The sequence below is a fragment of the Poecilia mexicana genome, unplaced genomic scaffold (assembly GCF_051168715.1).
Source record: "Poecilia mexicana isolate PSO_F unplaced genomic scaffold, ASM5116871v1 scaffold_18, whole genome shotgun sequence".
NCBI classification, from domain to species: domain Eukaryota; kingdom Metazoa; phylum Chordata; class Actinopteri; order Cyprinodontiformes; family Poeciliidae; genus Poecilia; species Poecilia mexicana.
The window spans coordinates 2,178,918-2,191,469 of NW_028263387.1; the positions used below are offsets into that span (position 1 = coordinate 2,178,918).

Genomic DNA, 12,552 nt, shown 5'->3' on the forward strand with positions numbered 1-12,552 from the left:
TTGTGTATATATTGTGATTAGAATATTACTTTACTGTATTTATGTCCACCGGCGAGATACCAGCTAATAATAGTTACAGTGCTTGGTGCAATACGGGTTCAGCCCCACTATGAAGGCTAACTGAGATTCCGTAAATCTAAAAAAATTAATTATTCTGTAACATTGACTTAGATTATCTGACACAAGGGCCTATATTAGAAATGAAACAATATAACACATATTATAAAACTTATATTATGTGTTATAACATTCACCGACAAAGTTTACACAGGTGGTAAAGACTATTATTTATATTGTTTCACTCTGTCAAAAGTAAGATACATCCTAAATATTCCGTTTTTGTTTTGAAAGTTTCCTAAAGACACGATGTGAGGAAGAAGAGGGAGATATCTATAAAGAGAGACGGATTAAGTGCAGCACGGATGAATCTCACATCGGATTTTGGATTCGTCGGCTGAAAAACATAATCATATATTCACTATTAATCATTATTTATTTGTGCCATTATTAATCTTTATTTATTAGTGTTTGTATAGTTATATAAATATATATTCATATTACTAAATAATTTATTAAATAAATTATGAACGGCTGTGTGCTTTGTAATATGCTCTTCATACATCGATATCAGAATATTCCATTCCTGTTCTATTGTTATAGCCACTAAGTGTAACCTGGTTGTAATTCTCTTTTGTTATAATTACACAAAATGTATTTTTTTGATTATTTGTCTTGTTCCTTATCTTACTGAAACACCTCTGTCATTGTTTTAACCGTGTTACTTTAAGATTGAAGCTCCTCCCTTTTATTTCTTCTTCTGTGGTATTGTCTTTAAATTGTTTGTGCCCCTTAGCCCTTCCCCTTTTGTCATGTTGTCCTGCGGGAGAGGTGTGTGCGTTTTATTTTTCCATCTAAATACATTCAGTTTATTTATAGATCTATTAAGTTAATTTTTGTTATATACTTTTGTTTTGTGTAGGACTTGGAGCGGGCAACCTTTAACACGGTTGTTTTGTCTGTATTCTCGTCAGAAATAAACCGAGAATCATCTTTTAAAAGATAAACTGCGTCACGGCCTGTTCACTCAATAACCAGCACAGAAAAGGATCCGGTTACATAAGCATATTTAAATATGATGAACTATGTATTAAAAACATTAAAAACATACTTAAAAAATACAATTGTTTATAAATGTTGCCTTGATAGATGTTTGAATATGGTTTCCAGTAACAAAAAAGCGTGTTATGATCGATTAATTGGGCTGATACGTCATTGTGCCTGCTAAGCACAAGGCTGAGTGGAGTGGTCTACCGCTCCAAGATGGCCGCCCTAAATCTCGTCAGCGAGAGCGGTCCATGAGGCGTCTATCCTTTTATTATGTCTATGGCTAAGGCTATGAGAGGCTGCTAACTAGCAGGTGCTAGCTCATGGTGCTGAGAGCCCAGTAGGCCTGGTCCTTATCAGGATGCGGCTACTGTCTTTGAAATCAAGTTTCTATTTTTGCGCGTTCAGGAGAAGGAGAAGGACAACACATCTCTGCATCACAGGTTTTAACTGAAGTTAGCTAACTTTAACCGACTGATAAAGAAATGTGTACTTTGAGCCATGCTGTTTATGTACATGCACTGCAGCTAGATATTTTTACTATATGGAACATTTAATTTTCCCAGACGCAACACTTCCATTACCGCGGTAAAGCTAGCCGGCTCTGACTCCAGCCGGCCCAGTACACAATATACAAGTGCGCGGTAGCTCAAGACATTATGGTACACCCATTTACGTGGTGCTTTCACAATAAAAGCGCACATCCGGTCCATGTTTGACCTACTCAAAATAGGTTTCCAGCCGCTGCATTTGCAAACAGAAAATAATATATGCTGAAAAACTAATCTCTCTCTCTCCCCCTCTCTCTCTAGTTGCAACTAGATCTGATGTGTAATTTCAAAATAAAAGACCATTAAAGTAGTACTTTGGATCTGTTCCACCTAAGTTGCCGTGCCCATTGCTGAGAAACTATCTGTTTCCAATTAATCCTACCACTTCTGGATGACAAAGGGACACCTCTACAACACAACCAGTAAACGTCAACCAGATACTATGCATAATTTCAAAATAAAATTATTTCAAAAAAGTAATTTTTTTTATTTTCCCCCCTAAGTTGCGGTGCCCATTGTTCAATAAATATCTGTTTCCAATGACTGCTACCACTTCTGGGTGACAGAGGGACACCTCTACAACACAACCAGTAAATGTCAACCAGATGTTATGCATAACTTCAACAATAAAAACCTAATGAAAAATCTAATTTTCAATTTTTTCCCACTAATTTGCCGTGCTCATTGCTGAAAAACTTTCTGTTTCCAGTGACTTCTCTCACTTCTGGATGACAGAGAGAGCCCTCTAGAAGACAACCAGAAAATATCAAACACATTTAACATATAATTTCAAAATTAAATCCTTTTAAAATAAGACGTTTTTACTTTTATATTCAAAAATAAGTAGAAAATGTAAAGAGCTGCCTCACTCGTCATTTCGGGTTCAACTCAATCTTGTTATTTATATACAGAATTTTCTATAATCTCACACATATATATATATATATATATATATATATATATATATATATATATATATATATATATATACACACAATATATATATATATACACACACAAACCAGATTTCAAAAAAGTTGCGACACTAAACAATTTGTGAATAAAAACTGAATGCAATGAAGTGGAGGTGCCAAGATCTAATATTTTATTCGTAATAGAACATCATAGATGGCAGATCAAAAGTTTAATCTGAGTAAATGTAACATTTTACAGGAAATATATGTTGATTCAAAATTTCACAGTGTCTACAAATCCCCCCAAAATTGGAACACGGCCATTTTTACCATTGTGTAATATTTCTGGTCTACTTTAGACTGCATGTGCTTAAAGTTATTGTTAATGGTAGAAGCAACTTTTTCAAGTATGGTTCAATAATTCATTTGAATTACTTTGAGTGTGAAATGTTCATGCATGCAAGTTAAAACTGTGAAGAACACGTTAGCTTTTGTTTCAATACTTTGGTAATACTTAGAAGTATAAAGCTTGGAGCTAATATTTAATATTTTCCTTTGACCTCTTGACTCTCACCCCCAAAATACTTGCATTAAAGCCACTGGGTCCATGACAGTTGCAGGGTTTTAAGATAAGCAAATTTAAATATTAATATTTTACAGTTTTTCTCAGTTTTGGTGCATTTCTCAGAACAGAATTGAAATTCTTAAAACTACATGTTCAATCTTCAAATTACTGTGTCACTTCTGCACATCAAAAAATGAGTTTCTCATTCCTTTGAGCAAGTTGCAAATGCTTTTGTACATCATGTAACTGATTATGTGCACTTCTCTGCTTTTCCCACATTGTAATTTGCTTTAATCGTGTTGATCAAAATGTGTTAAACGAGACTTGAATTGTCTCAACTTCCAAAAGAGCATAAGTTCATTGTGTAAGTCTTGAAGTTGTCATGATGTCAATCATATTTTAATTAATTTATATTCGATTTTTTTCTAAATCTGTCCTGAATTGGTAAATTGCTCCCAAGCGAGTCCTGAGTTTCTCTAACACAGTGGTCCCCAACCCCCGATCCGTGGACCGGTATCGGTCCGTGGACCAATTGGTACCGAGCCACGCAAGAAATAATTAAATATTTCCGTTTTATGTATTATTTGAGTCTGGAGGATCTTTTATTTTGAAAATCCTTTAACCGGATTCTCTCAGTTACTTGCGCGCCAACACTGAGCCCACAAGCAGCAAAATGAGTAAGAAACGGATCAGATGTCTTTGGAAAGTTTCTTTGCAAAGGGGAAAAGGCCCATGAAGAGACAGGAGGATGGATTTATCCCGGACCGGTAGGTGAGTCAAACATTACAAGCCGCTCTGTGTAACATGCGGCGATCGGCTCGCTAATGAGGCAATGTAGCTTCCAACTGCTTCGCCACGTAGAGACCAACCACGTTGTGGATATAAGCAACACTTCGGGTGTTATTGTCTCCCATCACTCCCAGATGGGACCGTCTCGTTGCAGAGAAACAAGCTCAGGGCTCCCGTTAGTCATTATCGTGAGTTAAAATTTTCACGAAAGTAAAATGCTCGCATCTGTGGCGCATCTTGAAGGGATATGTAAACGTTACCATAGCGACCAGAGTCAGAGAGCGTTTGGGCAGTGGTCGAAAGGAGATGAGTAGAGCTTGTGAGTCTTAAGTCTGGTTTAGACGGCAAGATTTAAGGATTGTCGGCCGATTTTCCAAACCTCTGTGATCACAGATCTGATAAAAGTACAACAGGTTCGATCGGTTCGTGTCTCCAGCCACACGAACCGATTCCAGTCACAAACATCGCGATTCCAGAAGAAAATCTGTAAAACCCCCAACATAGCATACGGGAATTTAGAATGACCAAACACAGATGACGATGTAGAAGTAATAGTGACAGTTTGTGGACTCATTTTAAGAGATAAAAGACATAACAAAAAGAAAAGCCGGTGGATAAAAGACAGCGGGAGCAGCCGCTCTATTTGCTGCACTATGATTTGGAGGCGACTATGTTTTTTCATAGTTAACATTTTTAACTGAATAAACATATGTAATAATGACCTTTACATATAATAATAAACATTTCCACATATCTCCGATATCCACCGGACTCACAGTTGCGCGATATGTGAGCTGTTTGGGATTCCCCTCTGTTCTTACGTCACCACGCTTTCTGATTGGCTACCTGTCACATTCAGCAGGTTGTATTCTCGTTCCCAGTCAGGGTAAACCCCACAGGCTGCGATAAAAAGGCCAAGACAACCCATATTGGGTATATTCGGGATTTAGCCGGAACAACAACATGCAGAAGCCTTATCTGACGGTTCTCTGCATTTCTGTCTTTTTCTTTCTGAATCACCATGGCATGGTCCGTCAATAAATTACAGCAAAAGCGTAAATGTAAATTTTGTAGTCTCTTCCCATGACTAATCAATTTGACTCTTATCTGTACATAGAGAAACTATATCAAAATAACTTATTTTGAGTCACTGATATGTTAACTGACAGAATTTTGAGAGCTGAACTAAGGATTTTGCAAGCAAACAAATGCTATTTTTTCCTGTTTCTACAAATTGTTTTGAGAAATGCACTGTTTTGTAAATGCCAACAATAACTTGAGAAATGCACCAAAAGTGACTGAGAAAAACTAACATAGCATAAATTGTCTTAAAACTATGTGTTTGCCTGTATGAAAAGTGTACACATTTACAGTTTTGTTTCTGCTAGCTTGCAGGAACTGTAACTTACATAAATGGTTGAAGACAACTTATTGGCCTTCATTAGACTGATTGGGAGGCGCAGGGGAGGGGTGCTCTCTGGGGCAGGCGCTCAGGAGGGGATTGCTGCTCCAAGACAGAGCTTTGTATAAATGGGCGGCACGTTGCATGAGGAAGCATTGAAGCACTACCGAATGGTTGCCATGGAGATCTGAGGTTGTCGCAAACATGTTTTCATGAGTAAATGACTCCTCATGAACATGGAATTATAACAAGATATAAAGCTCAAATCTAAACAATTGATGGTGATATACACAACAAATAAGGGCTGTTCACTTTTTAAATGATCAACCCTTTGTTTTTGAATTTTTGGGAATTTTTTTCTGTTTGACTTTCTGCATTGAGTTGTTGTTCTTGTGTCATCTATCCTGAATTACTGATCAAAAAGTAAAAAATTGTAAAGAGAAACATGTTTCTCCCAAAAGAAAGGATGGAAGGATGAAGATAGAAAATTCCCTGAAACAACAGGTCTTGTTTTTATGTTTTTTGTCTGTGTATTTTGACTGGTTGCAGAAAGGATCACACCTGTCGACAACAAACAAAGGTTTAAGAACTACTGAATTTTCAGTCAGAAATTATCACACTGCCTGGTTGAAGTACCAGTCTCCATATGTAAGTCAACAAAGGTGAAACAAACATTTAAGCGAATGCTGAATTTATATGATATTCATGTAGTGCATCATTCTAACTTTTGCTTTGTTTGTTTTCCAGCAGAGAGGAAACACCTGCTTGACAACATGCGAGTCTCAATCTCAACCTGTAACGGGGAAGACCATAACCATGACGCACACCATCCTGAACAAAGTCTGAACTCAGTGACTTGTTACGCTCAACCCAGAGCAAGAATCCTTCTATCACCGGTTTTCCTTCTACAATAGGTTATCTCTTATATAGACACATGCGTTTTTTTTTTGTTTTTTTTTTCCCCAGATCTCAGTAATACTGTGAGGAAACTGGACAGGAAATAGAATTGGTTCTTTTTTTTTAAACTGAATTTTTACATTGAAATTGTTTCTTTAAGTGGATTACAATAAAATGTCAATATATCATACAGTCTGGCCGTGTTTTTCACTTATGTAGATATTATGCTTCAGGCAGTATGACCGTATTTACTACGGCAAAACCACATTTTCATTTTTTATTTGACCATACTTTAGGAAATACGGTATTTCACCGTATATGCGAAATATGGTAAAATACCGGCAGCTGCAGTTGCCAGAATTTTACCGTATTTTAGCAAATACGGTAAAATACTGGCAGTTTTGGTTGCCAGAATTTTACTGTATAAAGACGACAAAGTTCTGGCAACCAAAACTGCCAGTATTTCACCGTAAATTAGTCGTCTTATTTTATTTATTTATTTTTTTAACAGTGCAGTCTCATGTCTTTTGCAGACTCTAACAAGTTACTTCCAGAATGGTCCTGCATTTGGCTCCATCCATCATCCCATCGATATTAATCATCTTCCCTGAACATGCTTAAGAAAATCAGGCCCAAACCATGATCCTGCCACCACCATGTTTGACAGTGGGGATGGTGTGTTCAGGTTGATGAGCTGTGTTGCTTTTACGCCAAACATATCGTTTTGCATTGTGGCCAAAAAGTTCAATTTTAGTTTCACCTGACCAGAGGACCTTCTTCCACATGTTTGGTGTGTCTCCCAGGTGGCTTGTGGCAAACTTTAAATGAGACTTTTTCTGGATATCTTTGAGAAATGCATTTCTTCTTGCCACTTTTCCATAAACGCCAGATTTGTGTAGTGTACGACTACACAACTGATTGTTGTTTTATGGACAGACTCTCCCACCTCAGCTGTAGATCTCTGCAGTTCATCCAGAGTAATCATGGGCCTCCTTGTTCGAGATGAGAGTTTGGAGGGATGGCTGGGTCTTGGTAGATTTGCAGTGGTCTGATACTCCTTCCATTTCAACATGATCGCTTGCACAGTGCTCCATGAGATGTTTAAAGTTTGGGAAATCTTTTTTGTATCCACAACAGTATCTCATACCTGCCTGCTGTGTTCCTTGGTCTTCATGATGCTCCCTGCGCTTTAAACTTAACCCTGAGACTATCACAGAGCAGGTGTATTTATATGGGGACTTGATTACACACAGGTAGGTTCTATTTATCATCATCAGTCATTTAGGACAACATTGGATCATTCAGAGATCCTCACTGAACTTCTGGAGTGGGTTTGCTGCACTGAAAGTAAAGGGACTGAATAATATTGCATGCCCCACTTTGCAGTTTTTTTTGGCTCTAGTGGCCTTTATTTGATAGTTAATTGACAGGAAAGTGGGTAATGAGAGAAGGGGAAGACATGCAGCAAAGGTCGCCAAGGCCGGGAATCGAGCCTGCGACAGCTGCGTCAAGGACTAAGGCCTCCATATGTGGGTTGTACTTAACCCCTGCACCACCACAGCACACCCCACTTTGCAGTTTTTTCTTTGTTAAAGTTTAAAATATCCAATAAATTTTGTTCCCCCTCACGATTGTGTCCCACTTGTTGATTCTTCTCAAAATAATAAAAATTTTTGATCTTTGTGTTTGAAGCCTGAAAAGCGGCAAAAGGTTGAAAGGTTCAAGGGGGCCGAATTCTTTCACCAGCCACTGTATGCAAGTCTGCTGTCCAAAATTCTAGAAATGAATAGTTTGCAAATTAATTAACACTCACAAAAAATCCCAAGGTTTTATATTCCACCATTGATAATCTGACTAACCCTAACTTTACTGATTATTCACAGACTCCAGCTGACTCTCTTTGTGAACAGTTTGCATATCTTTTCAGAGGAAAGATCGAGTCAATTAGTCATATTATTAGCAAAATACTGGTTTTAAATCTACTGAATGCTCTGGAAACACTGAATAGTTTCACTGTGATTGAGGCAGAGATGCTCAGCAAAGTTTTCTTCAAGTCAAACCAACCACCTGACTGTCCAAAATTCCATCATCACTTTTTCATTCATTTTATAGATGTTTTGGGTATGAGATTTTAAATATTGTAAATTGCTCTCTTCAGATGGGAATCTTGCCCATCTGAAGATGGGCAAGATTTAAAAGCCCCTTCTCAAGAAGAGTAATCCTAGTATTTTTAACAATTTAAATGGTAAATTGGACACAACTTACCATTTTTATATAAAAGTTTAGAAAAGCTTGTTTTTATTCAATAAAATACTTTTTTAAATGACACTGGTATTTCAGAAAAAAAAGTATCAATCTGGTTTTAGGACGAACCACAGTACAGAGACAGCCCTTTTAAAAATTGTCAATGATTTTAGGTGTAATCTAAAATCTAGATTTTAGATTTTAGATTACATGCAAACAAATGCTATTTTTTGCTGTTTCTACAAAGATCTTGTGTTTGATCTAGCTTCAAACACAAGCTAGATCTTTGTGTTTGAAGCCAATAGTCCTTGTACTATTAGATCTGAGTGCCATCTTTGATACAGTGAATCACCAAATCCTTTTAAATAGATTACAGCATCTGGTTGCCCTTTCTGGTACTGTTCTTCAATTGTTCAGCTCCTATCTCACAGATAGAACTTTTATGGTTAGTATGTTCCTCACAGATTCATGATGTTAACTATGGCATCCCCCAAGGCTCTACTTTAGGTTCTTTATTTTTTAATTTATACGTTTCCACTTGTTGTAGTCATCAGGAACCATGGAATCAATTTCCAGTTATCCTGATAACACTCAGTTATACATCTTATTGTCTCGTGACGACCCCCAACCAATTCTGAGTTCACTTTTATTACGCATTTTGTTTGTTTTAACTAAGTCCAGCCAATCACTGGACTTTTTAATTGCATTTCAGACATAAAGACCTGGCACAGAACTTTCTCTAGTTCAGCCAGGACGAAACAGAAGTTTTAATCATTGGACCACAGGATCAGAAATAAATTACAATTCAAAAATTACAAACTGCATCTTATAAACCTTCAAAACAAGTCAGAAGCCTGGACATTCTTCTTGATTCTGAGTTCACTTTTATTCTGCATTTTGTTTGTTTTAACTAAACAAATAGGATTTTTATCATCTAAAAAATATAACCAGAGATTGCCCTATTCTTTCCCTTGCTTATACTGAGACTTTGATGCATGCTTTTATTTCCAGCTGCATAATCTATTGTAATGCCCTGCTTTCTGGTCTCCCTAAAAAACTTTGCACAGCCTTCAGCTGTTACAAAACTTTGCTGTTCGAGCGCTAACCTAGACAAGAAGGCAGGCTCACATCACACCTGTTTTAAAATCATTGCAATGGCTCCCAGTATGTCTCAGGATTGATTTTAAGATTCTTTTAGTGGTTTTTAAATGTCTTAATGGTCTTGAAGCATCTTAACTTGCAGAGCTGCTATTATCTTTCGAAGCTCTGTGGACCCTGAGATTCTCTGGCACTGGACTATTAACACTTCCAAGAGTCAGAACACACACTTATAGTGAGGCTTCTTTCCAGTATTATGGCCCCCGTTTAAGGAACAGTCTGGCAGACAACCTGAGGGCTGCAGAAAATGTTGCTGTCTTTAAGAGCAAGCTCAAAACCCATCTTTTTAACTGTATTGTATTGAATCATTTTTGCTTAATCTGTGCATTTCCCATGCAGTTGTGTGGTTTTCCCTGTGGGGTTGGAGTGGGTAATTGTTCGATTTTGTTTGTTTTTATTGGTCTGTACAGCACTTTGAGCTGCTTCCACTATGAAGGGTGCTTTATAAATAAAATTAATTGACTGATCATTTTATCTGAAAATAATCAATCATCAAATAACCTCAAAATTCTTAGGTTCAGAGAAGTAAGAGCAACAAACAGAATAATACGTTCGATTAGTTTTATAGTTAAATACTTTTATTTTGAAGTGATGGGTATTCTCGGAGCAACGTTGTTGTGAAATGATTCAAACTTGATTCAACTTCCTGAAAGATTGACAGCTCGTGCCTCCTTTGCTCGCTGGTGAACGCGGCTCGCGTTGTGCGAAGGAAGCGAGAACAACTGACATCGACAGTCAGTTTTAGTTTTTCACTTTTAAAGAAGTTTTAAACGAGAGTGACTCGGTGTTCATTTTTTTCACGAGCCTGTGGGGTATGAGAGTGGTGTGGCCGCGGCAAGCAAAGTAAAAAAGAAGGCAGACCCGTACGTTTCATGGCTGCTGGGGATGGAGCCCAGCTGCCGGCCACAGTAGCGGCCAGTCGGAGCGTGGAGAAAGCTCTAGAGGAGGCTGCCGCAAGTGGAGCTCTCAACCTATCCAACCGAAAGCTGAAGGAGTTTCCTCGCAGCGCCAGGAACTACGACCTGTCCGACATAACCCATGCAGGTCGGTTGGTTTCGTCATCTTTTAATTAGTTTTTTTGTGTATAATTCAGAAAAAGCCAACTCTCGCTGTTATGAGAAGCGTCTTTTGTTTTGTCGCCACCTGCTTCTTTCTTCTAACGGGGAAGGAACGTCCTCCTTCAACCCTCTGCGTTGCACAATACTCTGAAAAAACTTCGCTGTTTCAGTTTCTCTCGGGATTTTAACCACTGCTTAATCGTTCAAACACAAATACAGTCTTTTAGTGTATTTCAACTTTAGTATGCTGCTTTTAAGCGCAGCTTATCAATGTTAACGTAATCACTGGGGCAAAATGCGTTGCGTGTCTGGCATCGCCATTAGCATGCAGTTTCCACCAGTTTTAAAAGTTTAATAATGAAGGTTTATAGCTGGGAGACTTTATTAACGTAGTCGTTGTTTCTTTAACACGCGCTGTTAGCTTTTAAGGAGATTTTTGTGTTCTTTTAAAATAACTTCAGAGAGGATATAATGGAGGAAAAACAAGCGAGTTCCTCTTCCTGCCGAAAACAAGTGTAGAAACCCATATAATTTGGTAGGTTACCTCTACGGTCGCCTCGGAATTCTTCTTTTCAACATCTTGTTGCTGCTTTTAAAACGGTTAGTTTTTAACCGTAGTGTCTCTACTTTTCTCGTTTTGTTTCGACAATTAGTTTCTCTAGTTTAGTTGTCAACATGACAGCCTCAAGTTGACCCTGCTTCTATCTCGTGTCTTACCTCCCTGAGAAAGAAGACGGCTCAGGACACAGACGATTATGGACAACAGCATTGAGGGACATTTTAAAGATATTCAGTGGTTAATCTAAAAAAACAAACAAACACACACACACACAAAACTGGACAATGAATTGTGGATTTCAAATGCTGGATTTTGTGTAGTACAAAGTTTGCAAAAGAGGAAACTGAAGGAAAAGAACCCTCCAATTCAGTTTTATTGTTATTTAGGTCAATGACGTCACCAGAGGCTTAAGATTGGAGCTAATAGGCTGCTGTTAGGCAACGTGCTAAGAAACTGAAAACTGGACAGATTATGACAAGGATTCTGAAGCATTTGAATTGCATAATGTGTTTGAGCCAGAGTTCCACTCTGAGGATCTCCATACCTGGATGTATAATGTTGTGGGTGGCAAAGCAAGAGTAAACGGTGACTATGACATTAATCATCCTCTGAGTAAATGTGGTCAAACGTGTTCTTTTATGTGTCGTCTGAACTTCTACCTGAATTTTGAACTTGTGTCTGGCAGGATGTTGAAGCACTGTTGCATTAATTCTGATGAATTATTTTTCTTGACTTTAGTTTATAATTTTTTAGTTGAGGCGTTGCATGTTTGGACAATTATTCCATCTGGTCCTGGATGCTGTGCACCTGGAAGAATTTTTGTTTTCTCTTACTTTTTTATTTCCGGAGAGTTATTATATGTAACTGTGGCAACAGACTATTGTTTTTACAAGTGGGAGGAATTGATTAGGATCTCAAAAGCTCAAATAATACCTGAACTATGACCCAAAATCCCAGAGGAGGTGAGAAGGAGGATCTTGGATCCAGAGTAGAGAGCGGAGAAAGAAGTTCAAATCATCTCTTCTTTCTATCATAATGGGCAAGGATTCCAACTCCCACCTTCATATCTCTGCCTAACTATTTTCATTTTTTATTTTAAACATCTCTTTTGTTGCTCAAGAGGCCTATAGTTACTGTCTCCAGACAGGAAATGGGTGTCCTGTCTGGGGAAGACATGCAGCAAAGGCCTGAGGGTCAGGAATTGACCCCAGTAGTACGTCTTCATTGAGGACTGTACTCTGTATATTAGTCCATGGGCCAGACCATTTTTTTGTCCGTTTCAGGGTGGCAAAGTCTATCAATATTTTTTGA

At 37.9% G+C, this 12,552-nt stretch overlaps 1 protein-coding gene and 1 long non-coding RNA gene across 5 annotated transcripts in view; both read left to right on the forward strand.

The window, feature by feature from the left end:
- Nucleotides 1–852: 852 nt before the first annotated feature.
- On the forward strand, nucleotides 853–6,410 carry LOC106910290 (uncharacterized). Of its 3 annotated transcripts, XR_015766179.1 has the most exons (4): nucleotides 1,040–2,077; nucleotides 2,159–3,905; nucleotides 5,875–5,973; nucleotides 6,073–6,410. It is a non-coding gene; the product is annotated as an uncharacterized LOC106910290 (long non-coding RNA). The 3 variants fall into 3 exon arrangements; XR_015766181.1 differs by lacking the exons at nucleotides 1,040–2,077; nucleotides 2,159–3,905 and adding an exon at nucleotides 853–888; XR_015766180.1 differs by lacking the exon at nucleotides 1,040–2,077 and having other exon boundaries at nucleotides 3,785–3,901.
- A 3,854-nt stretch (nucleotides 6,411–10,264) lies between these two features.
- lrch4 (leucine-rich repeats and calponin homology (CH) domain containing 4) overlaps nucleotides 10,265–12,552 on the forward strand; it is an 88,576-nt gene continuing 86,288 nt past the window's right edge. Inside the window, exon 1 of one of the 2 annotated variants that reach the window (XM_088015355.1) lies at nucleotides 10,265–10,668. In XM_088015355.1, the coding sequence (XP_087871481.1) occupies nucleotides 10,497–10,668 (172 nt within the window). In that variant the 5' untranslated portion in view covers nucleotides 10,265–10,496. The remainder of the gene's footprint in view (nucleotides 10,669–12,552) is intronic. The other variant, XM_088015356.1, reaches the window with a different exon arrangement.